This window comes from Panthera onca, chromosome B3 (assembly GCF_046562875.1).
Source record: "Panthera onca isolate mPanOnc1 chromosome B3, mPanOnc1 haplotype 2, whole genome shotgun sequence".
In the NCBI taxonomy this organism is placed as follows: domain Eukaryota; kingdom Metazoa; phylum Chordata; class Mammalia; order Carnivora; family Felidae; genus Panthera; species Panthera onca.
The window spans coordinates 7,603,606-7,630,633 of NC_138344.1; the positions used below are offsets into that span (position 1 = coordinate 7,603,606).

The 27,028-nt window shown below is 45.5% G+C and overlaps 1 protein-coding gene across 4 annotated transcripts in view; it reads left to right on the forward strand.

Moving 5' to 3' along the window:
- The window catches only part of NTRK3 (neurotrophic receptor tyrosine kinase 3), a 395,937-nt gene that overhangs the window by 321,613 nt on the left and 47,296 nt on the right, over window positions 1-27,028 (forward strand). For all 4 annotated transcript variants that reach the window (XM_060617703.3, XM_060617697.3, XM_060617698.3 and 1 more), the window contains exons 14-15: window positions 4,401-4,573; window positions 7,648-7,891. In XM_060617703.3, the coding sequence (XP_060473686.1) occupies window positions 4,401-4,573; window positions 7,648-7,891 (417 nt within the window). The remainder of the gene's footprint in view (window positions 1-4,400; window positions 4,574-7,647; window positions 7,892-27,028) is intronic.

Sequence of the window (27,028 nt, forward strand, 5' to 3'; positions counted from 1 at the left end):
GAGTTCCCTTTAGTTTGGAGAGTTGTTTTGTTTTTGTTTGGGGCAATCATGATTTCCAGTTTCAGTTAGTTTGCACTGGAATAGGCACTTAAAACATTTTTAGTGCAGAATCTCAGATTTTTACTATTTTCCCAATTTCTTAAAAACACAGGTTTTCCTCTTATTCTTAACACTTTCTAAACACCGACCTTTAGTAGGTTTCTCTAAAGTCTTCATCTCAGGCTCCATAAAAACAGCCAACACTTTGTACTCATATTTCATTGCTTTCTATGACGTTTCATTACATTAAGCAATGACATTAACAGATGGATCATAAATGATTTTGGGAAACAATCAGAGCTGACCCTTGGCAAGCTCCCCTCTGGGACAGAAGTATCTGTCTGAGTATCCAATTAGCAGTGAGTATTCAGGGCATAATAGATGCCAGTCAGGATGTTCCTCAGAGGGTAATGGACAGTACCAGTGAATTTGGCCAGTCATGTGGATATAACTTGGTGGAGAGTTTTTCTGGCCAAAAGAACAGCATGTGCAAAGGGCCTGAAGCAGGTAAAAGTTTGGTGGGTACAAAGGACAGAAAAACCAATGAGACTGAAGTGTAATGAATAAAGGGGAAGAGGGTATGGGAGGAAATGAGGCAGAGAGAGATGGGGAGACCTGACGTTTGGAGCCTATCAACTGTCTTAAGGGGTTTGGATTTTATCCTGAAAACAGCAGGAAGCCAATGGCCAGTTTTAAGCTAAGAAGACAGATGAGAGAAGGGCATCCATGTCTGTAATAACTACCCATCTTCCTCTCTCATAAAATCGTTTGAGAGTGTCAGCAAGAAGTGACTGCGGATTTTCAGACTAAGAGAAAGATGATTTTTGTACTTAAAAAGTGTTAATTGACGTGTGCGTGTTTGAATATTAAAAGTTTGGACGTTTAGAAATGCGTGCATCCCCGCACATATTAAATGGGTTTCGGTGTGCGAATGAAATATGAAACCAAACACTTTGAACTATCCCTCCGCGCCACCCCCACCCCCCTGTAAGAGAAAAGGAAACTGGAAGGCGGCAGCCCTGAGGCTGGACAAGAGGAGGATGTTAAATGACCTTGACAGAGTTGGGAGCTACTGAGAAGTTTGAGTGTTCTTGCCGTCAGGATGGCTTCCTTTCCGTGTGACCAAGGGGCCCCAGTGGGACCCAGGCCTGGGGGGGGGGGTGGGTGGGGAACGTGAGAGATGGCACACTTAGAGAGGAAGATCAGAAAGTGTGTTGTCCTCAAATTTGGGGGGACAAGAAAGGAGACAAGTTAGGGGGCAAATTCCAGATCTCTTTGTTCTACGGATACTGCTCAAAGGACCTAGGTAGGAGCCACCTCGGCTTCAGAGACCCGTCGGTGTGACCCAACTCCCTGCAATAATGGTTGGCAGCCGTGATGAGCACCAGTTCTGCCCCTGGCGCTCACCGGTGCCACTGACTGGTGATCCACTTTGAGGTTTCCCAGCCCCGAGGAAGGGGTTGGGTGTGTGGATGCCCCTGAACAGTGCAGGAGAGTCTCTGAGCTGGTTTTCCTCCTCATTAGTCTCCTCCTGTCATCTCTGTCCCAGATGCATCTATCCCTAGGGGTTGGGGCCATGTGCATCCCTGGACCCCAGATACCAAACCCGACTTTTTGCCAGTTACATAGGAACTTCAGGTTGGACCCAGGAACCAGAAATCCCAGTGTGAAGGCAGAGAGGGAACTGGCAGCAGAGAAAGGCTGTGGCGAGACTAGGAGACAGCGGTTGCTTTGTGCCCCGTCTCCCAAATGAGGAGCCTCTGTCCTCCTGGCAGTATAGGGTGCCAGGCTTGGGGACGCTGGCTGGCATTGCTTGAGAGCTGAGAACGGAAATATCCCGTGACTGCCATTGGTGTCCAGACGGTGCAAGAGAATGATTTACAGAGATGGAGAGAGGCCATTTGGCTGGCCCCAAATTTGATCTACTTTTCCTTCTCGTAAATCCAGCATTCACATAAATCTTTGTAGTCCTCTATCCCACCCATGCTGGGTTCCTCTTTTTCTCCCCCCTCTTATTCTTCATGAAAATAAATAAATCACCGGCCGTCATCCTCTGCCCATGGCCCAGCCCATGCAGCTCAGGAGCTGGGTCACCAAGAGGACCCTGTCTCACCATGACCCTGCCTTCTTCCACCCATAGCAAAAAGGCTTTGTAAATGCCGTTGTTACTGCTGGACGTGGGCACACAGCAGCCTACTCCTTCATTACCGGGTAGCTTCCCTGAGAAGGCAGCCAGAGCAGAAGAGGAGCGCACATGAGATCAGAGGCGGCAAAGTCAGCGGTGGACTGGACCGCCCACCTTCCTTCCGGTCTGGGTCTGCACCACCAGCTCAGCATCCTTGTGGGGCCTGGCCCCTCTGCCATCAGGCCACATTCTCGCCTTTCCTGGCCTTCTCCTCTGCCCTTTCACACTGTTTAACTTCTGTGCCCACTGTTCCCTTGGGGACATACCTAGTGACCGATTCATCTGGTAAGTTAATCCAGCAGGTGCGCTGCACAGGAAAGTATCCTGGGCTCCAGATTCAAGCTATGGCTTCTTGGCATGGTCTTTGGCAAGTCACTTCCCCATTCTAGACCTCAGTTTCCTGACCTGTCACGTGGGAAAGCTACACTGGGTCAATTCCAACATTTCTGTCAATAGTAGAATCGTTTACTCAAACACGTTTTTGGTGAAAGCTCCGAATTTTGAAAAGAATGAAAGGTGGTATTGGTTGAAGTTGGAGTGGATTTGACCTCTGGCTGAGAGACCGCGGCTAGAGGCACTGCCACTGAACTCTGGGGGTCAAGAGGGGCTGAGGTCCTGTTTAACTGTACGCCTCTGTCATTTCAGGCGTGTGAATGTGGACTGACTCCCAGACAGGGCTGGGCCTCAGTTTCTCCCAACTCTAGAAAGGAGCAGGTGGAAGCTGGTGATGTTTAGGGCCCTTCTGGTGCCGAGTCCATCATCAGTAATGTGTGCTAATGACTGATGAGGTCTGATGGGCCCCCTAGATATGAGGCTTGCATATTCATGTTCCCACAGCGCTGTCAGCCTAGGCAGCCCTGTGGATTTCAGTTAACGGGCATTGCGGTGGCCGGAGAAAGACCTCGCTGGGGCCGCGGGGCAGGGGGTGGGGGGGCTTTTGGTGGTACCACGGTCTACGGGGGAGCGCAGTCTGCCTAAATCACCAAAAAGGCCACATGCTTGGCAGAGAGGGTGCAAACCCATCTCATGCCAGTCTGGATTTCACTAATCTGAGCATAGTGTGCATACTTCACCCTCCCCCCCTCATTGCCTCGTGTTGTGTCCCGTGAGGTTACTAAATCGTGTTGGCTGAAGGAAGTGGGTGTTGTTTGGCCCCATTTGCCTTCTGAGCTCGTGGGGAAGTTGAGGAAGCCCAAAGAAATGTGTGCGCACGCCTGCCCAGGCCGTGTCTCCTGCAGGAAGGGGCCCTCTCCTTCATTGGTCATGCTCCTCTGGCCTAACATGGCTGCTTCCCCGTGGCAGTGCCCTGTCCACGATCCCTCGATGTGCTCAGCGTCTTCCACGTCAGTCTCACGGTCCCCTTCTTGTGCTGGAGCCACCACACTCCTACCTGACCCCCCTCCTGGCCATTGCTTGCCCATTTATCTTCCTGGGCCCTGGGGCAGGTCTGATGCCTCCCGCTCTTCCTGGGTTCTCCCTCCCCACAGGGGCTACATCGTGGCATTTTAGTGGCCAGCGGATGCCCACCTCTCCAACCCGCCCTGGGACTTGGAGGGACTTCACCCCATTCTGGTCCTGAGTGGACCCGGAGGCTGCTTCCTGTTCACTGCCTTCCCCATAGCTGCAGCCCCACTCACTCTCCAGTGCCTCCTTCACCTTCCTACTAGGAGGACACAGGCGCCTTCTAGAAGCCAACACGTTCATGTTTCTCTGCAAATACGTACTCCCTCACCATCTAAACTCAAGGAGTAGAAAGAACAAGGAGACTTTATTATGTTGTCTGCCTGATTTCTGGTAGGCTCTGGGCAAAGGCTAATTTATAGAGTTCAAGCAATGGGGCGGTGGTTTTCCCACTGTTTCTTTTAGCTGTGGGACCATTTCTTGAAGGAAGCCTTAGGGGAAGAGACCTTTGTCAGATTTTCCACCTCCACAGCTCCCTCCCTCTGCCATTCACACCAGCCTTCGGGGGGAGTGTAGGGCTCTGAGATGAACATGAATTGAAATCACTGGCTGGTGGATGGGAGACGGGGTCAGAAAGTTGGTTTCTGTTTCATGAGAGATGACACGATTTGTTGTGAACCCCCAGTCTTTATTATGGGCACGTTTATTCCCATGAGGGGAACAGACAGGCCCTGGTCCTCCAGTTGCTGAAAAGCATGTCATGCATTGTTTCCAGGCCCTGAAGGATCCCACCCTGGCTGCCCGGAAGGATTTCCAGAGGGAGGCTGAGTTGCTCACCAACCTGCAGCATGAGCATATTGTCAAATTCTACGGTGTGTGTGGCGACGGTGACCCGCTCATCATGGTCTTTGAGTACATGAAGCACGGAGACCTCAACAAGTTCCTCAGGTAAGCAAGGACTGCGGTCCCCACCCCTAGTCCCCCTACCCAGCTCTGCTGAACCCCTGTACTTCACCTGGAGTCAGAAGTTACCCCCACTTAAGTCTGGGGATTAGAAATGAGGCGTAGCTGTTCATTCTTCCATACCATCTCCTGAGGAGCAAGCTTCAGACCTTCGTCACTGATTTCTGGTGGGTAACATTGAGGGGGCCGTGACAAGGGAGTATTTTCTTCCTGATCCCAAAGTAGACTGGCCACAAGGGAAGGCTCTGGAATGAGTCCGAGAAGGGAGCCTCTACCAGCCTGTAACTCTCAGCTTAGAGACTCTAGAACCGCCCTTTCTCCTGATTCTCTGAATAGCTTTCTCACTTTGTGCCTTACATTTCTTAGTGCCGCAAAGTAGAGCTAATTACACCCCTCCTGGAAAACTTCGTGGTGGAGACTTTTTTCATGATGAATAAGAAGGCCCGAGGTTACAAGCTCATCAGGAGGCCATGATGGTTGAAAAAGAATAGCAGATTTTCCTTGGATAAATTTATAACCGTGCTATCCAGTACCTTGGCTACATATGGACATTTGAATTCAAATTTACACTACTTAAATAGAATTCAAAAATTCATTTTGCTTGGTCGCACTAGCCACATTTCAAGTACTCAGTAGTCACATGTGGCCAGTGGCTACCATGTTAGACAGTGTGGTATATGATATTTTTATGAATAAAAAGTTCAATGGGATGGCACTATTCTAGAAAGATCGGATTTGTTGTAAGAGGGTTTCCCCAAACCTGGATCTAGATCATCTGGATTTTGAGGTCCTCTTGAGGGAACTGGTAAGAGAATGGAACCCCAGCCAGAAGTTCTGGGTGGGGTTGCAGGGGTTGGAAGTTCTGGTGGGGGGCAGACTCTATCTTCCCCAGGGAGGACAGCTTCTCACCACTAGAGCAGAGTTAACACTCTTCAGCTTCCTACATCTGCCACTTCCAAGCAGTGCCCAGATGTGGAGGGGGCAGCCATGTGTGAGGATCTGTGGAATTCAGGGTCCCAGGAAGCAGGTTTGAACAATCAGGCCCTAGACACTTAGGGTGTGGTCTTAGCCACCTTTGAACTCCATTGAATCCCATGGCCCATAGTGACATTTTCAGAATTCGAATGTAAGTAATAGAACACTGTGGCTACTCACCAAAAACTGATGAGCATGTCCTTGAAGTGAGACATTCCTTGGGTGCTGTGGTTTTAAGGGGGAATAGAAAGGGCCCGTAGCAGATAATGAACTTTTCTTATGAGCTGGATTTCCAAAAAACGGCCCCCGAGGAGTGGAAAGTATCTGTAGGGTGTTTGGAACCTCCTGAACTTGGATTTTCACAGCGAAATTTATTCCTCTCTTGGAGGACTCAGCCCTTATCATAAGACAGACCCGGGTTCGCATCCTGAATTTGTCACATCTTACCCACGTAACGTAGAGCAAGTTCTTAAACCTCAATTCTCTTTCCTAGGAAACAAGACTGTTAATAACTGCTTCAGACGTTTGCTGTTATGAGTACTGAATGATTATATTTGTATACTACTTGGATGAGTTTTCCATATAGCTGGGTTTTCAGTCAGTGAGAGCTACTATTAAATTATTACAATTACCATTTTGTCAAAACTGTGAACCAGTCCCTAACACAGGCAGTGCTGTTTCTCGGCATTGAGGATCTTTAGGCTGTGCTTGCACCCCCTGGAATGGTCAGAGGGACACGCTCCATTTTCCACCGAGCCCTCACCACAGATTCAGCGGTGCCTTTAGCCCCATGTGCCACACACAGGGCTACAGAGAGCTCCTGGTGCCTCTGTGTGCCACTGTCATTCCCAATATAAGGGAGGAGGGAGAAAAAGAGGCTAGAAGGCAGTTGGTGGCTCTTAGGGGCAGGCTGCAGTGTCCTCTCCTGGTAGACAGGAGTGCAGGCTTGCTGGCGGAGGCCCCTTCCTTGTGAGCTGATGCCGTAGCTCTCTTTTGGAGGGGTGAAGTAGGCAGATCCCACAGGAGACAGTAAAATGAATGTGTTCATATTTAATGACTCCTTTCAGTGGAAATTGGAGAAGCAGTAAAACAGGCCGAGGCCTCTCTGTATACCAGGGCTCCTTGGTCCACAACTTCATAAATAAGGGCTCTGGGTATGGTTACGGCTCATTGGGCTTTCTGGAAAAAAGAGTGAATACTGAAAGTGACTGATATGACAAGGCAAGGCATTAGGATAACAAATCCGGGCCTTAATTTGGGATGGAGGGGCTACCGAGGCTTCAGAGGCCTTGGCTTCAGGGTCATAGGGTCTCTCCAACCGGCTCTGCTACCAACAAAAGTTACCCAGTCCTAGGCAGCGTGGTGGTCAGGGTAGGAATATGGACTCAAGACCCCTGCTAATCAATGGTGTGGACTGCCCACTGGCAGCATCAGCACCCGTGAACTTGTGGGAAATGCAAATACTCAAGCTCCACCTAGCCAATCAGAATCATAGGGGGAGGAGCCCAGGGTTCTGTTCAGCTGGCCCTCTGGATGATGCTTCCTGAAGTTTAAAGCTCTCTGGAGCCACACGCCGACTGGTTTCAGTCGGCCTCCTGATTACCCATAAGGCCACTGCAGCACCACTGTGACTTTGGCCGGGTGATCTGATCATTTTGTGCCTCAGTTTCTTTATCTCAAAATTGGAGTGGGAGGATTAAGTAAATTAATAGATGTAAGGTCCTTAAAGCAGTGCTTGGAACAGTAAGGGCTCTGTAAGAGTTAGCTATTGTTTTTTTTTTAACGATTCTGTAGTAGATATCTAGAACCCAGGAAACTCCTGAATAGCGTTAAGATGTTTAAAAGAGTAGATGTATTTCCTGATCCATTAGAGTATGTCTGCATCATCTTAGCTGGGAACCTGGTTGTACTCATATGCACACTCACATGATGTAATATTGGGTAGATAAGACTAGGCAATAAGTAGGCTAGGAGAGATTTTATCCATGTCTGTGGCGTATTCCAGAGATCACGGCATCCAGAAGACTACTCCCCTTGATCTCCTGAATTCTCCTGTCCCCTGTCTTCTCTCCCACCCTTCACAGGGCCCATGGGCCAGATGCTATGATCCTTGTGGACGGGCAGCCACGCCAGGCGAAAGGCGAGCTGGGGCTCTCCCAAATGCTCCACATCGCCAGTCAGATTGCCTCGGGCATGGTGTACCTGGCCTCCCAGCACTTTGTGCACCGGGACCTGGCCACCAGGAATTGCCTGGTTGGAGCCAATCTGCTGGTGAAGATCGGGGACTTCGGCATGTCCAGAGATGTCTACAGCACCGATTACTACAGGGTAAGGTGGCTTTTCCAGCTGCAGGACTCAGCAGCAGAACTAGCACCTCGCTCACATGTCTTTGTCATTGTCCATTAACCCTGTCACTCGAGAGAACACACATGCGCACCCGTGCCCAGACATACACGCAATGGTCATCCTTTGGCCACTTCTGCTTCTTGACATACCTGTGTATTATTCTCTCGATAGCTCACGCCTCCCTTCCCCTTGGACATTTAGCTCAAATATATTCTTCCGTTGCAATGACATATGCATCGTGTTCTTACTTGCATCAATACTCATTCTTCATGCAAACGGACCCATACGTATATGTGTATGCCCAAATGCACACATATTCAAGCTCAACTTGATACTACATTTTAACATCTTCCACCTCAGTCCCTGATCCAGCCTTACCCACAACACATTTTATTCTCTGAAATTATCTGGTGACTGGGTAGGCTTATCTTGCCTTCAAAGGCAGATCTTAATGAGAAGTCAGAACCCAAAGTAAAGTAGCAAAAATCGTTAATGAGGTGCTGAGCACGATCACCCCAATGATTTAGGAAAGAGGAAGCAAGAAAGCATGTTATTGTTGCCAACTTTTGAGAGAGATGCAGGTTGGCTTTAACAAAAAGCTTTCTGATTGTGAGAGGAGATACCACGTTCAATTTTACTTCTATACGTTAATAGGTATCTTATTTTTCTCCCAGAATTATTTTCTCCCTTAGTCTTTGGAAATCCCCTTCTAATGGATTTGAGTGGTTTTGACAGTGTTTTTATTGCCAGGGAAAGGACAAGTGGGCATGAGTGTCATTGACCCTGAAAGAGGGAAACATGGGTGCAGCCTGAGATGCAAAGATCGGGTGATTTCTGAAAAACGATCGGAAGGCACATGCCTCACGAGATACGTAAATTTTACTTCAGGGACATCGAATGGGTGAAGAGTTTGGATAGGTGGCATAAGAGAAGGGTGGGACAAACTTCTGGAGGTCAAGAGGCATGGCAGCCATTGTAAGGAATGAATGTAGGGAATGAACGATCATATTATGAGTCGAAGAGCTCAGATATGATTGTCCTGTCAGCCTAGGCATGATGGACGAGGAGGTGGGGAGTTTGGGGGTGGCATATACAGATCAGTTCTATCTGGATGCTCCTGGTGGCTTTGCCTAAACAACATTGCCCAAGACATTAAAACTGATCACTCGAGACACTTCATTTTAGCCAGGGCCTGAAGAAAAATGAAATATTTAAGAAATGCCCTTTGTGGTTAGAAGTGATTTGTTCATGGTACAACCACAGCATGGCAGATGATATACCATCAGGAGAGAATATGAGGCAAAGAAGACCAAAGGGCTTCTGGGAAGGTAGTATATCTGAGCAAGCTGGGCCATATCTTGAGCCACCTGCCCTATCCAACATCCCCAGATATGGAGAAGGGAGTATAATGTAGCAGTAGCCACAGATGGATGGCCAGGGCAGACCTGCCAGGAAATACCAAAGCGGAGACTTTCTTTAACATCTAGACTAATTTTTTCACTCATTTCCAAGAGAGACATTGGTATCATTACTAAGGGCCATGAGCCATAGATTTCTTGAGTCTGGCTGGAGTTGGCACCATTTAATTGCTTTGCGTTCTGTGTAATGGGGTTTGCTGGCCTGTCTGGCTGAGCTCGGATTTATGTTGGTGTTGATAAAAGCAAGGGAAGGATCATCGTTTTTCTGTGTGAGGCAGATGTGTGATTATGCCAATCTGTTCTCAGCTGGCTTTACCATGGTCTTGGGAAATAATATCTGACCAGAATGTGTGCAGACTCAGCTTTCAAGCTCACTTCAAGGAGTGCACTTACTATTTCTTGATTCTGATTCAGAAGAGTAAAGAAAAAAAATCACCTCTATCAGTCACCAAATGACACGGCTTTCCTCTTGCTTTAACAACTAAGAACTGATGCTCTTTACTCCTGGGAGAGCAACAAGGGGCAGATCCATCTCCTTCCTGTGGGCGCCAGGGCTGATTGGAATTTGAGGAAGGGAGAGTGAGGGGGAAAACGTCCACTCTCCAGGTATCTGCAATTGCTTTTTTCATGAGTTCTAAGCCAGGCATAAGCTGAGGCCAGCTGGCTTGAAAATGTGTCTTTGGTCCCAAGGAGTATGAAATAAAAAAGAGAGTTATGGTAGTAAAAACAGTGCACCGCGGGAAAACTGCGCATCCCACTGATGGTGGGTAGATATTATACTCTCCATATTCCGGGAGCAGCCTGTATCGTGTCTTCATGTTCAGTTGCTCACGATGTCCTAAACGATGCACAGCTCCCCCGCCCTCACTTTCTGTAAAACAAAAGGCAGAAGTAGATTTCCCAGAGGTCACATCAGTAATGAACTTTGAAGTCTTGTTATCCATGTTGGAAGATACGAGGGTGACAAAGGTATTCTGCGTTGGGACCTAATCTTACCTAATGCCACCATTAGCAGCCATGGGACCCCAACACACTTCCCCTAAACTCTCTTTAATTTTCTTATTTTAAAAAATGGGGACAAACATAGTCTCTTGCAGAGTTATTTTGGTGTTAAGCAAGTTAATTTGTGTAAAGAGCCTGGAATACACTACTTAATGGATAAACCATTGCTTATACTATCTTCCTTAGTCCCCCTTCATACCCAAGGCAGGAGAGCCACAGGGATAATCTGGTTTCCAGATGTAATTCTCAGGTCAGACAGGAGGGCCTCCTGACCACTGGAAAATAAACTGGGATCATGCAGCTGCCCCAGAGGAGTAGGGTTTTTAAGTTGACCACCTCTGGAAAATGTCCTTCCCAGGGTTTCTACTTCGATAGAAATACTGGATCATCAGTACTTGCCTGTTCCTCTGGTTAGTGTTTATATGGTCCTCATAATCTTAGAGTGAAGTCCATGTTCAGGTGATTTACAAAACATTTCTTTTTGTTTGGTATACCAGCTGAGGCTCTGGGGGGAATGCAGTGATTTATTATATAGCAAGAACACTGAAGGATTCTCTCAGCAAGCCGACATCCGGGACAAACTGGCACCTCTCTGCTACTGTAGGTTACGGAAATCTGTTGAGCCTAGGAGTTTGCTGGCTTCTTATGCCTAATTCAGTTAAATGCAGATGATTCGAGCTTGTGTGTGTGTGTGTGTGTGTGTGTGTGTGTGTGTGTGTGTGTGTATACAGGTGCACACTCACATATACAAGTGTTCGTCTGCCCAGTGCAGATTCCATGATGTGTACACAAGAACAAAGAGAGATGGAGACAAGTTCCTCCTTACATTCTTTTTAAAACTTTTTAATTTCTTAAAACAAGAAGCACCATCTGGCTCATGTATGAGTGATACGCAAACGGTTTACAAAGGTGAGCTGCCTGATTTCCTGTTACATATTTAGAAAGAGAAAACACACATGTCTGCAGCAGAGTGCCAGGACCATTTGTTCTGTCTTCTTAAGACTCTGCCCAGTGACGGATACCTTTCCCTCCTGTGGATCACTCACTCTACACTTCTGAGATGGCTTTTAAACTGGCTTGGACAGGGGTGGGGTTTTGGTGCCATCATACCTTTCTCAGGACATCAGACAACACTAAGGAGTCAGTGGTCGAATCTGGAATTAAAGAAAGTTTTGAGAGTCCTAAAGAGGAGGAATCTGGGATTCCAGAATAGAAATGTTTGCAGATGTTTTTATTTGTTGGGGGAGGCGATATGCTGAAATATGGGAAAAACAGGATCCGAGGGCCCAGTGCTCTGATCCTCCTTACCCAGAGGACCAGGAGAGGGCCTTCCTGTTCACCTGGCTGTCCTTTGTGCCTATGGATGAAGTCAGAATGGGGCTTCAGAGTTAGGCAAGAAGTAGATTAGGCCAGACCAAGAGTAGTCTGGACAGGCAAACAGATGCCCATCTAGGGGAGCTTAGTCTTTGCAGATGTTGTAGGGAATCCATTATCTAAGCATGTAGAATAAGTACCTGGGACCAATGTCCAGAGGACACAGGTGAGTGGTGGTCAGAGTCAAGGATGACCCCAAGTCAGAGTTGAGTCTTGGTAGGGGGTGGAGCCAAGTGTCCAAGAGATATGAGGGGAAGTATGCCAAAATGTTGGCAGAGACACATAAGGGGGACAGAAGGCATGTCTGGCATTTGATAACAAGGCACTGGGTTCTGAGTTAGAGATTCTAGATCAGGGTGCCTGGGAACCCCTGGGGAGGATGTCAACAGTAACCATTTGGATGTGGGAATAATCTAGAATAAACTGATTTGACTGGTAGAATATTTGATTTCGTGGATGCCATGGTGCCCCCATGGCCAGTGATGAAAAGTATAGGCTCTTGGGCCCACATTACCTGGTTTGCATCCCAGCTCCTATATTTCCAGGCTGGATAACCTTGGGCAAGGTATTTAATCTTTCAGCGTCCCCAACTGTAAAATGGGGCTACTAGTCCATATCATATGCATTTACTGTAAGGATTAAGACTTAATGAATATAAAGCTCTTGAGATAATAAATGTTAAATAAATATTAATTAGTGTTACTATTATTGGAGCTAAAATACAATGTCTTCCTAATCCCAAAATGGGCATTTTGAATAAGGCTTACCCAAGTGTATTAGTTAAGCTAGGCCACCTGCTATAGTGAATAGATGCAAATGTATATATATTGGTTCCCACACAAATAGAAGCCTATTTGTAGGTCATATACCAGTATGAGCAGGTGAACTTGTTGGAGAAGTAGCCCTCCTTTGTGCAGTTGTTCAGGCTGCTGGAGCTCTACCCTCTTCTTTGTGTGGTGTCCTTGGTCACCGTAGGCATCCATCCCCATTCCACAGCTGGAAGGGGGAAATGGACACGAAAGAATGCGTGTGGTTAATGGGTCTGATCTGGAAGAGGGGCCTGTCTCTTACGGCAAGAACCCAATCACATGCATGGTCTCATTGTTTGTAAGGGAGGCTGAGAAATGGAGTGTAACTGTGTTCTCAGGTAGAAGAGAAGAACATGGGTGGTAGTGAGCAGCTGGCAATCTCTGCCACGTTATGGGTGAAGCAAAACTCCTTTCTCTTCCAACATTCCATTCTAATGGCATATCATTCCATGTCTGATGATGTATCAGGAAGGTTAAGATAAGATAGACTTACTTTCTACTGCTATTCCCATCCTGAAGATGGAGAGATTATCCTGAGGTGCCTCTTTTATCCTCTGCTTGCAAAGTCTGGGTATCACGTGACATTTGTAAACAATGGGGGAGCTTGGCCCCACCTGCCATCTTGGTGCTTCCATTCATCCCCCCTGGAAAGCAAAAAAAAAAAAAAGGCATACCAACAAGAAAACACTTTCAGTTGACTAAGTGGGGAAAGGGGGAATGTTCTAAATCAAAGGGAGTCCAAGTTAATTGAAAAGAAAATACATTCTCAAAGTTTTGTTGACTAATTAATTCGTTTTTTGTATTACGTGGAGAGAGGCCCTTAGATGGAAGCCAAATAGCTGGAAGTGTGTGGAGGAGGAGCCAGAGCTGTGAAAGAACTTGTAATTTACTTTTACCCTTAAAAACTAGTGATGGTGATTTAAGCCAGGTGACTTGCAGGATTACATAGAGACATCAATACCCCTTGCTCTTTGTTGGGGTTTTGGGAGGCTCACCCAGTATCTGGCACACCTCTTCCCTGCTCAGATGCTGAGTTCTGAGCCCTTTGAGACACAGAATCCAGACAGATGGAGATTATAATGTGCTCTTGTATCATGATAGAATAGTTGCAGATGGTGGCCTCGCTGGGCAACAACAATGAGCTTCCTCGTATTGAATTCCCAGTCTAGACTTTCTGTCCAGTCATGGAAGCCTGGGAATATTTCAGGCTTTGCTCTACGAGGGCAGAACTCTTGTGGCTCATTTCTGTTCTCTGTAGATAGACAGATGCCCATCAGAAGGGGGAAAGGATGTGGCCTGTATGCTGGCCCCCACCAATCAGAGAAGTTATTCCTCCCAAGGGGTGGGATGCAGGCTGGAGAGCATTCCAGTTGTTACTCCAGTAGGTGTCCCCCTAGTTGGAAATCTGAAACAGCGCTAAAAGGATGGGTCTTTCACAACTGTTCATCCCCACCTAGGCAAGTGGCTGCCAACTGCCCTGAGTCTTAAGATCTTTCCTCCAAGGCCAAGAATACTATGTCCTGACACCCTGCCTAACTGCCTGGAAGAGGATTAGTAGCTGGGAATACTGCTCCTTGAGGGACGGAGACCCATTTTGGAGAGGGCTTAGGCAGACTTGTCTCTGGGCTTTCGGCCATTAGGTTTTCCTTAGTAGGCCCAGGCACCATGGTAGGAAAATTGATTCTATCAGAAGATGAGCATCGCATCCAGGCGGCCCAGTGGCCAGAGCCCAGTTACGGGGCCTGATTGTTCCCTTGCTGTTTGTTGAATATCCTAATAATCTGTTACCCATAGTCCTATTTATCTGGAGAAGAACTATGCTGGGGCAGGGAGAGGGGGAGTCTATATTCCATTCCTAAGGAAAGTGATGGTCCCATTTCTTTTTTTTTTTATTAAAATTTTTTTTAACGTTTTTAACGTTTATTCATCTTTGAGAGACAGAGAGAGAGACAGAGCATGAGTGGGGAAGGGGTGGAGAGAGGGAGACACAGAATCTGAAGCAAGCTCCAGGCTCTGAGCCATCAGAACAGAGCCCAACATGGGGCTTGAACTCATGAGCTGCAAGATCATGACCTGAGCCAAAGTCAGACGCTCAACCAACTGAGCCACCCAGGTGCCCCCCATTTCCTTTTTTTATAGATACATTTTTATTTGGAGTAATTTTAGATTGACAGAAAAGTTGCAAAGATCATAAAGAGAGTTCCCATATGTATTTCACCCAGTTTTTCCTCCTGTTGTCCATGATACATGGCCAACATTTGTTAAAACTAAAAAAATTAACATCGATGCAAATTGTTAATGAAACTAAACTTTGAATTTTATCAATTTTCCCACTAATATCCTTTTTAATGTCCAAGGACCCACTCCAGAATACTGCACTGCACTTAGCCACGTTGTTCCTTAAACCAGTAGGACTTCTTGGTTGAAGTGGAGGTGAAGGGATTCACTACCTATTGTAGACTGTCTTCTTTGGATCTCTCTGCCCCAGGGCAATCCTTAATTCACCTTTCAGAGGCTCCAGAACTCCAGAGTTCCCTGTGTTCTGGAAGAGGGATAGGTGGGCTATAAGAGGTTCTTGAGGAACTCAACTTTATGAGCAACCTGTAATTCCAGACTCTTACAGGAATCTTTTGCAACTGTGCAGTCATTGGTCACTGTCTTTAAAGAGGATGCTGATAGGACTAGAGTTCACTAGCTTAGATTAGGAGGCTAAGGGAAGGCTTGGGACTCCTCATGTTCACAGCCCCTAAACTATGTGTATGTTCTTTTCTTTTGCCTTGGGAGGGGGTGCCCCATTCTAGCAGAGAGACATGGTTATAAGCAGACATCTGGGCATGCTCAGAGCTTTCGTTGGCCAGAACATCTGCTGTAGACATGGTGCCATGTTATACACATCTTGAGCGAATTCTGAATACAACTTTAATGCTAAGTCCCATTAAGCTGCACAAAGCTACAGAAGGAATGAACACGGAGGAAGGTGTGGAGGATAGATGTATGCTGATTATAGGTATTATGACCTTGTTTCCTTGATTAAAGCCAATGGATTTGCACAGTAATTATACAAAAAATATCAGACATTTTGGAATCCAAGTTCGTTGAGGGACAGGACTGCTATTTAGGATATCTTGGTCTCAATGCCAGCTCTACGTCCAGTTAGAGGCTTTACTTTCATCTGTAAGTTCTGGGGTTTGGATCCTGGTTTTATGGTCTCTTTTAGGTTTTACTTTCTATGGGGCTAAGTTCTAGTGGTAATGATAACTGAGCCCGAGGCTTGGTTTCTTTAGAAAAGAAGGGAGACAGGGCTGAAGATACAAGAATAAAGCCGACGTCCCCTTAAGCACTCTCTGTTATTGCTTTGCCCTGGACCACAGCTGTTCAATATCCCAGCCCCCTTTTCCCCTTCCTGATAAAACAAGGGAACAACCTCCAGCCTTGAAATAGCTTCTCCCCATAATACCTGGATCTAGTTTAGTGATTGAAGTTTGCTTTCTTTTCTTCCTCTTCTTCAGCTCTTTGGGATATTTAAGGTAATTGGACAAAAATCAGCCTGATGGGCATAAGAATTGTTGGAAAGACTTTCTTGATGTTTTATCAGTGGTGGGAATTACTTGGATTCTTTTGTCCATCTCAGCACTTCCAAACCTTCAACTTTCCTAGACTGTGTTATTCCTATTCCAACACAGTGGTAGTGCTGTGGACATCTACCTGCAATGAGAGCATTCCACAAAATTCAGAAGTGAATATAGGGTGGGGCCTGGTGTTTTGAGCCATGGCACACTCCAGCAATCTGGTATGAAGATGATTTGGAGAGGACATGATGACCAGGAAGTTGAGGTACAATCGATGGGACTCCAGCAACAAAGTGAAGAAGTTATTTTGGGCATCTCCCCACAGGGGTTTAGGAATGCTAGTGCTGGGGAGTGTTCTTCCATCTTTGCTTATGGGGTCCCATGACTAATGTGGTGACTAGAAGGCAGGAAGATTTAGTCCCTGCTGTGACCACAGACATGGGATAAATATGTTTCTGGCCATCGACCTGAATTTATCATATGCAACGTAGGTACTTCCTGTCTGTCTTTGTCATTGTCTTGAGGTTTCTCACCTCTTCACAGGAGACTGGCCACACCAATAGCATTGTTTTCTGTCACCTCCTGGGAACTCATGGTTTGGACTTTGGTGGGTATTCTGCCTTTTCATCTTTAGATACATTGATGCCTTCACTGATCCTTTTCCTGGATAGGGCTTAAAGGGCTGAGTTCTGGTTCAGCCCCTCACTTACTTTGGTGATACTGACTTTAGGTCAGTACTCTTGCTTCTCAACTTACAAGGTTGGATTCGTTGCATAGTTTTCCAACACATTTTTTATAGCAGTAAATCTTTTCTTCAGATGGACCCTTATAAGATAGAGAGAGAGAGAGAGAGAGAGAGAGAGAAGGTAGATAGGGGGAGAGAGAGAGAAAAGTGCTTTAGTTGAAGTAGAAGAACATGGGGCCATGGCATTCTTCTATCTCTTACCTGCACTCAGTCATGGAGCTCTTGCAGTACTTTGTGGAGGGACTTCCATGCCCTGCAGGGCTAAGCACTGGGATCCCCAGTTAAGATTTAGGGCAGATCTATGTGTTCCAGCCACACGTAATAGTGATGATGAGAACAAGACTGGTAGCAGCAGGGAATCAGTGAATGAATAGCTGGCTTTGAATATCACCTGATTTTCCTGCCTTTCTGCGGCTCATCAGCTGACCATGTAAACCCTCACACTCAAACCAGCTGAAAGAGAAATGCTCATTTTACACATGCTGATTGTGGGGGTTTGTGCTTGCACACCAGCCTCTTAATGTTCTGCCTGGAAAGGAAGAAGGTCTTCTGAGACCTTGCAGGGAAGAAGTAAGCTGCCAGGGATTATTAGCCTCCATTTTATGGAAGAGCCTTAGAAAGGGTTGGTGATATTTTCAAGACCCCGAGATTTCTCAACAGCAAAGTCAGTGTGAGAGCCTTAGGCCTTATGATGAAGAATCCACTTTGTACATCTGCTGAACTTTGTCCAGGCTGGTTCGTTTCCCCTCGTGCCAAATCCTCTAGCCATTGAGAAAGTCCACATGTTGGGAACAGAATTCAGTTCAATTCCCTGACTATGTGTAAGGCTGAATAGAATGCAGTCTGTGTTCCCAAGGAAATTAAATTTTTTTGCAGGGAATATAAAACAAGATGAAAATTTGTAACTCCCCAACAGGCCAGAGGGAGGAAAACTCATACAAAGGGGTTACCATTACCAATTTCAAAGGCCCATTTAATCAGAGGGATGATGTGGATCTTAAGGGGTTGAAGGGGGGTCAGTGGGTTGAATTTTAGGAGGGCACTCCCGTCGGGGGGGCGGTTAGCATGAGCAAAGGCATGGAGGTAGCTTGGAGGCTGGCACACCAGGAGGGTGACCTAGAACAGTGTGTCACTCAGCGAGCCGAAAGTGCAGACACGCGGAAGGAAATGTTTGTAAAGGAAGGACGGGGCCACTGCGGCAGGCCTCGGAAGTCCAGCTGTTCTGGTGTGGGTGCCAGTGGACTGTCGTGGAAAGTTGCATCATCTGTTTTAGTGTAAATGAGGCTGCATGTGAGGACGGGTCATCGGGCAGTGGCGTGGAGGGTGGGCTGCAGGGAACCAGGACCACCAAGGCATAGTACCATCTGTGGCAACAGTCCAAGCAAGAAGCAATGAGGCCTTGTGCTCTGGTAGTAGCAGTGGAGTATGGAAGAGAAGCCATCAGAATCAGTGGGGCCTGGAAGGTCAACTGAAGGCCAAGGCCTGGGTACCCAGAGTCTCTTGCAGTTTTGCATCATCACCTTGAAAAAAGAATAACAGTAAAATCGAGGGTCAGGATGGATGTTTCACAAATGCACCGGCCACCTACCCTGTCTGTATCCCTAGAGTGTTAGAAACAGATGAACAAATGCCAAATCATTCCATTTTAAAGAAACATGAAGCTGGAAGGAGCCTTAAATGTCATTTGTTTCACCCCTGTGGCCCCAAGCTGAATAGCATCAAAACCACCCCGGACAGATGGTTTACTCACTCTATTGTGGTGCATCTCCTGGGATTCTACAGGTGCCCCCTTATTCTTTCCAGATGTGGTGAAGGAAAGCCATTATCAGTGAGAGATTTATCTTTCTCTTTCTAATTTGTAATACCCTTTAGAAGTAGGACATCCTCAATTACGTCTAGCTGCTGTAAGGTAAGTCTGTTTCATCTTATGTTTTCAGTAGAGACAAACATGGTTTATATTATAAAACAGACATTACAACACCAGTACAATGCTAAGAAGCTCACTGAAACCAGTATAGCCTCTTCATAGATTATTGGTTGTATTTTATTCATTGGGTGTATCTTGACTGGTGAGGACTCAGTGGCATATACGTATCTCCTTCCCTTGCCCTGCCAAAAATAATGTCCTTTTTCTGAGAGCAGTTCCCAGTGGTGTCTTTTAGACTTGGTCTCATCTCCCTGTAATTTTGAGATCTGGTTGTTATCCTCTGTCCATGATGGTGGTGCAAGGTATGGGATGGAATCTGTCATAGTCAGCCTTACCTCCACAGGGACAGATACTGGGAGAAAAAAAGAGACAGAGATTTGACCCATCAGAAAATCCTGAGAACTTGAGACACGTTTACACTGGAGTTCATCCCAAAGAAACCAGTAACAGAGGCAGGGTCAAGAGGCTCCTGAATCAGATGTTGTTTCATTTCATTCTTCTCTGCTCACATGGAGGACTGGATAGCAGAACCTCTGTCAACTGACACCTCTGTGTATCTGAACAGGCCTTGTTTGGGTTACCAAAGTGTAAAAGACCTTTCTTTTTTTCTGAGGCAAACTGAATACAGAACATATAAAGATACATAAATTTCCATACAAATATCTTCTTTACCAGCTGTAATTAAGATATTTGCATGTAAAGAGAACAGTGTGTTCCCTTGACTTCCTCCTGTAGGGAATTGTTTGTCTCCTAGTCCTCAAAACCCAAGACTTTGTGCTCTATCTAAACTGGAGGGGGTGCTCTATCTAAACTGGAGGGGGAGGGAAGCTTGGGTGGAAGGAGGAAGAAGAGGCAGAGGACCGGGTCAGTACAGCATCTGAAATTCAAAATTTTGAACGCGAGTTTTAGTCCTAGTTGGTTTTGTTTTCAGGTTTAGCCTAGCTAATCCCACAGGACAAAGTTGAGGTAGGGGTGAGGGAAGACCTGAGAAAAAGTGGGCAGAACACCCATTAATTCTGGAGTCAAGTAGATAGATATTCCTTTGAATTCTGAGCTTCTGTTTATGAGCTATGTGACCTTAGGAAAATTTCATAAATTCTCTAAGCCTTAGATCCTCATCTGAAACAGAGAGATAAATAGATAGAGAAAGAGGGGGGTGGGGAGGGGGAAACAATTTCTTCTTTGGTGCAGATTAAATAAGGTAATGTATGCAAATTGTCTGATACCTATTAGGCACTCAATAGATGGTAATTATTATTCTATGTAAGTGAATAAGGTAGAAATTATATATAAGAAATTTTAAATAATTTTAAATTACAAGGCAAGGTATTTCCTATCGTGGGTTTGGGTGCTGGGTACTAAAATTGGAAGGGAAAAGAGCCTCGAGACAACTCGGGCAAATACAAAGCAAAACCACTTATTCCTCTGGGACTGGTTTAGACACTTGAGTTGGTCTGTCGGAAGCCCAGGAGGAAAGAGAAAGCATCTAGTTGTTCAAAGGTAGAGCTTCCGTTGTAGAATTGGTGGCTCCAATTAGGAGCTAACTCTTGCTAAATATACACCATGAATTCTATGGTAGACGAAGGTCTTCAGAATCAGAGCTCATTCTCCAGGCATCCTAAATGTGTGCCATCCCTTGTTGCCCCAAAGGAAGATTTTGGGGTCAGGTGCACTAGAGCCTTGGGGATAAAAACAATATCTGTCTAGAGAGATATAAGTAAGATATAGATGTAGATATTAGATGGACGTATATAGGCAATAACTATAGATATATATAAAAGGCTGGTTTAACTAGGCCTCCCTCCTTTCTCTCTCTTGTCATATGCAGCATGATGGTCACTGCACGTTATTGTGCATAACATGAGATGATGGATATACAAGAGTGTTGAACTGTTGGCTTGGGTACTGTTGGTTTTATGACCCCTATCATCACCACCGTTAACCACCATGACCACCAGTATAGTCTGCTAAGAAAACGATCATGTACACTCTGGAAAAAATGAGTCAAGTTCATCAACGTCCTAAAGTTGATTGGCAAGGGTGGTCAGCATGCCATGTGTCCCACTCTGCCAATCACCATGACAACCTTGGCTACCTTTTCTTTGTTGAGTCATGCTCTTTCACCTCTACAGCCAGGATTGACCTTTGATTTGTGGCCCAGTTTGTTCTTGAAGTTGATCTTTTTCTTACCCATTGGGGAAACCCCTAGCTTCCTGGTCTTTGTATTTATTTATTTATTCATGCCCTTGAGTTATTTGGGCATCTGCATGGCCTGTAGTTTCCTAGAAAGCAAAGGAACCCATTCTGTTTTTATGAGAATGCTTGAAGAAAGTGGTTAATTAAAAAATATATAATCCCATGTCAAATGTTTGTAATGGGTAAGGAATAATGGCCTAAGCATTTAATCCATTTTAAATGGCTCCTTGTGAGTCCCCACTTGCCATACACCAATAATCATTATGTGGGGACTCTGGGTAGATATATTGGGATCTGATTCCCCACCAAAGGCCCAAACATCTGCTTATCAGTGAAGAAGCCTGAGGGGATGTCTCACAATAATTAAAACGCCCATGAGACTTCCGTTAGCACCCGAAGGACAACTTATTAATGCACACAGGGGGCCAGATTATTCAAAGGCTATATGATCAAAGCATTCACTCCCAATAAGCCAGTCTGTGTGGGAAGCCTGATCATATTGAGAAGGTTGCTTAAAGAAGAAGTCAAAGCAAGAAAGTCAGATGCATCAAACTATTAGAAGCGTCCAGCTAGAGACTGATATACCCATATCCTTTTGATAACAGAGACCTTCCAGTAAGTTCAGAAGTACTCCAAGTCTTCTGCCAAAGTCCACATCTCTCCCCTGACAGAAGCCAGGAAGGGATGAGCACTGCCACCATCCAATTCCGTGTCATTCCCTTCCCAGGTCTCTATGACCAGCCAGTCCCCCTTCTGAAAGACATATTCTTTCTTCATTTGCATCAATCAGGGTGCAATTGAGCTGTGAAGGCCTGGAAACCACTCAAGCTCTTACAGATGACCTGGGCATATATTCTTGTTTTCAGCCATTTTTTGCTGATCTTAAAGAGACCAGCTTGCATTCTTCATTTCTAAATGGAGAGGAGTCACTTTACTGTCAGAACCGCTAATGCTTTCCATGTCGCTAGATGTCCTTTATACCTAAAACATGACTTGTTGCTTGCAAATCGAATTGCCTTGATGCCAACTATTGTGGGCTGCAGGGATGGCAAGTAGATCTCAGGTAACAGTTCTTTTTTTTTTAAGTTTATTTATTTTGAGAGAAAGAGTGTGTATGTAAGCAGGGGAGGGGCAGAGAAAGGGAGAGAGAGAGAATCCCAAGCAGGCTTTGCATTGTCAGCAATGCAGAGCCTGATGCAGGCCTTGAATTCACAAACTGTGAGATCATGACCCAAGCCAAAATTAAGAGTCAGATGCTTAACCCACTGAACCACCCAGGTGCCCCGAAGGTACCAGTACTCATAGACTGAAAGTGGTTCCTCAGCATAGAATGATAAGAGGAAGTTGTCGGTTGCATCCAGAATCAGTGAAAAAGCATGTGGGATTAACTGGTGATGTCTACCATGGGTAGAGGGAAGGGAATTAGTGGTACCTGTGTCATATTGTCCCAGTTATGGTATATCCCATCCCAATCAGTGCTCTCAATTCAAGGATTCTACTGCATCCTTTTAGTCATGCTCAAACCTTAGCTTCTCAGAGTTGAAGAGATCTAATAAGGTGTCGATGTGAGTTTATTGAATGTATCTATCTGTGTTGAAGGATCGTGTACAGAGGGAGGATTTCGGCAGGTGGGCCTGAATTACTGGGGCTAACTTAGGTTTATATGCCCAAGTTCACAGAGATGACCCTAGTATCCCAACATTTTAAATTATCTTCTGCTTGCTTTTTTTCACTCTTCACTTAAATGTTTTTGTTGTTGTTGCTGGCTTTTTTTTTTTTTTTTTTTATCTTATGTATAGCAAATGTGGCTTCTTCTTGTTAGATTTGGTTCCATATTCCACTCTACCAAGGTTTCTTTGTGGTCTAGATATAGCTTTTCCTCCCAGCTCTGTGCCACCTGCAACTATTATCAATGTACAATGTACCAGAAATTAAGTGTATTTTTAATTTTTTTTTTTTTGGAATGTACAATAGCTCAAGGCTTGGGTTTGCTGCTGGAGTCTTGCTCCCAAGCAGATGTTGACCCAATTATCAGCATTCTTTGAATATAGTTACTCTATGGTTATGATTCCTGCCATTTGGACTCTTCTTCTCCACATACTGACCTCTTTGTTCAAAAGTATTTCATGAGAGTCCTTGACAAATGCCTGGGTAAAATTTATGTAAGCAATCTATGCTGGTAAACTTGTGAAATCCTGGCTAGAAATAAACTTGGAGGTCATCTTGTCAAACCTACTTACTTAACAGATGGGGACATTGAACCCCAGAGAGGGAGCAGGTGTCTCTCAAGTTCATGCATCTATTTAGTGGTAGAGTTGAGGCAAGAATATTGGTCCCCCATCTCAGATCCAGTGCTTCTCTCTGATCATCATTGAAGTACTTGGAAGTCAATTGAGCCAGTATTGTTATTCCTACCAGTGAACTGAGGCTCAGAGAGATTAATTAGTGTTATTCAGATTACACACAAAAATAAGGCAGGGCAGATTGGGTTCAGTGCTCTGATTCATAGGTAAGGTTTTTTAAGGAATGCAAGGTCATTTTTGAAAGCAAGTTTTCAATAGTGTACCAGTACAGTAGGGTCTCTATGAGGTCAGGTAGGCTTTAGAGTTAGAACTGTGAACCTATAATAAGTCAGCTCCATCATTTTTTTTTCTAGTTGGGCTTTGTGGCAAAGATATTTAAGCAAGAGGAGGCAACAAGCAAGGAGACCCTAATTCAGAGAGTTTGGGATCTCCAGTTTGGTAGTAAAACCAGCACCAGTAAGGTGATTTGGGCCAAGCATAGTCCCAAAAATGTAACACAAATTCGGTGAAACTTAAGGGTAGGGAAGAAATGCCCGGAGCAGAGGACATGGTCATCAAAGGTGAGGAATGCTGCCCTAATACCTCAAATATGTTGTAGGAAGTGATTTTTTTTTACATTTTTATTGTGAAAATGTATTCTCGAGAACATCTGTCAGCACATACTTGTTCACAGTAGTTTTGATTTCTGAAAGGGCAACACCCATGCCTTATTCTCCAGTCACAAAACTCCATATCTGATATACAGTAGGCTTTCTGCAAATATCTGCTCAGTGAAATAAACAAGGAGGCAGGTGTACCTCTTGGTGAATGACTGACCTGGGATGGTGCTCCAGGGCGCCGCAGTTTGGGACAATCAGAAATCACAAAACCAGTTCTCATCCCATTCAGAGATCATCTGGGGAATCGTTTTCCATCATTTGGCCTGGTAAATGGGCTCTGCAACATGTTCCCTTACCTCCGGATGTGGCAGGGCCAGAAAACTCTAGGTTGGTGAAGCACCATGCCCCAAGGCAGTTACCTGTATCATGTGGAAATGGAACAGACCACCCAGTAAGACGGTGGGTTCTTCATTTCTGGGGAATTTTCCAGGAAATCGAGATGACCACATTTTAGACATGTTATAGAGACACTTGCATTGAACATGAGGTTGCAGTAGGTGACCTCAAAGTTTTGCTTTTGCCCCAGTTCTGAGATCCTGAGTCAACCCTATAATAGAAAGTGCTTAGATGGGTATAAAGCAGAAAAGTAAAGAGCCATTATTATGCATGCATGAGGAAGTGTGTCAAGTATATATTTCTGTGACGCTATGAAATTTTCACCCTCTCCATATCTACAAATTCGCGTCTGTGTTCTTTCTCGCCTCCCTCACACCTCACCACGTGTCACCTGCCCTCTCTAGCCCACTGCTCTCTGGGACTGTGTCTGTCCCACTCTGAAACCTTGAAGACTTCCTCCCTTCTTTGTACTCCAAAATCCATGGTCTATCTCTTCTACATTAAAGAAAAATCTTCATTTGACCTTTCTGCCCCTTCCAACTGGCATGTGTCTCCTCGACTACTGAAATAGGTTGCTTTTATCTTCTGTCTTAATTTTTGGGCTTCTGATCTCAGCACTTCATTGACTGTAAGTTTTGGGGGTCACTAATTATCTCATCTTGGCAAAATTCAAATGCCTTTCCTCTAAAAATTCTAATCCTTTTTGGAACTATCTGTTGAATGACATTATTAATAGCTGCCCCATTCTTTTCTCCACCCTCCATTCCCTGACCACTTAACATTCTTGTTCAGTGCCTTCGTGATGCCTGGCTCCACAATTTCTTCCCTATCCCAGCCATTCTTTACCTCATCTATTGGTTTTTCTTTTTGCTCTCCTTTAAAGTTCTGGTGCTGCTATTTTAGACATCTACTTTGGGAAACCTCACACACACACACACACTCACACACACACACACACACACACACACACACACATGCTTATAATGCCTTTTTGCTTTTAGGCAGAAGCTGGTTGAATTTACATTTTTAGCCTCCACCTCTTCTCTCTTTGATTGCTTAAGCTGTTAACCTCCCCTGGAGAATTCACTGGTGATTGAAACTTGGCTTGTTGGAGATAAAACTCACCATGGCCACCGCCTGCTTCTCAAGCAGATACTCAGCAGCCCGTTAGCATGAGTGAAAACCCTCTTGGGACATTTCCCAAAGGGGAGGCATTTTTGAACCTGTCTCTTCATCATCTATACCTGACTCCTTACCTGACCCTGCTCTCTCTTTACTTCAGTGTTACTTGTTCTTTGTATGTTGTCAGGAAGCACCCTAGTCCACTCCATGACCAGACCAACTCTTGGATCAATAAGTGTACCTTCAGATTCAGAGTCACCTTGCCCATACTCTTCAAACCTTCCATCATTCCAGCTGCTTCTTTAAGAGATTTGAGTGAATCTTCATTTCTCAAAATTATAAATTTCTTACCCTGGCCCCCAGGGCCCTCAGGCTGTCTGCCAAACTGCTTCCTGGCCCCCTCCCACAAGAAGTCCCCTCAGCTCTACCCCAGCCAGCCTGCCTTCATTCCACAGTGGTGCCTGTTCATTTCCAACATGTCTGATACCTTCTGTATACATTTCCTAGCGCTGCTGTAACAAAGCACCACAGACTGGAGGCTTAAACAACAGAAACTTATTTCATCATGCTTCTGGAGGTCTGAGACCAAGGTGTCAGCATGGTTGGTGTCTTCTGAGGCTTGTCTCCTTGACTTGTACTTGCTGTCTTTTCCTCCGTGTCTTTCTTTACATCTTTGTCCCTCTGTGAATGTCTGTGACCAAATTTCCTATTCTTTTTTTTAAGTTTATTTACTTATTTTGAGAGAGAGAAAGCATGCATGCAAGCAGGGGAGGGGCAGAGAGAGAGGGAGAGAGAGAATCCCAAGCAGGCTCTGCACCATCAGCCTGGGGCTCAATGTGGGGCTCAATCTCATGGACCGTGAGATCATGACCTGAGCTGAGAGAGCAAGAGTTGGATGTTTACTCAAATAAGCCACCCAGGTGCCCCCAAATTTCTTATTCTTATAAGGACATTAGTTGTATTGGATTAGGACCCACCCACATGACCTTGTTTTTATCTTACTTACCTCTCCACATGCAGTCACATTTTTTTTAAATTTTTTTTAACGTTTATTTTATTTTTGAGACAGAGAGAGATAGAGCATGAACGGGGGAGGGTCAGAGAGAGGGAGACACAGAATCTGAAACAGGCTCCAGGCTCTGAGCTATCTGCACAGAGCCCGACGCGGGGCTCGAACTCATGACCTGAGCTGAAGTCGGCCGCTTAACCAACTGAGCCACCCAGGCGCCCCCACATGCAGTCACATTTTGAGGGACTGGGGGCTAGGACTTCAGCTTAATGAATTCTGGGAGGGACATCTCTTCAGCCCATAATGTCTTCTCTTCTCAACTTACCATTTGTTCTTTCGTATTTCTCTTTGTTCTTTCTCTCTGTCTGCTCCTCACTGCCATCAAACCCAGTGGTCCCATTTCACTGTTCTCACTGGATGGTCTCCCCAGTATCACCCTATTGAGATGTGTTGCTTCATGAATATTCTTCTTTGTTGGGTCCTTGATATGCTTCTATGCCTCTGGTTTGACTGAGAGCAGGGGCTTTGTCTCTTGTCTTTTGAACACAGCTCTTGACCTGGGAGGCACTTGAGAAATGCCATTTCTAAGTCATTGCATATCCCTTCTCAAAAGCTGCCTAACATACCTACTCCTCTGACTTCTCAAGAGG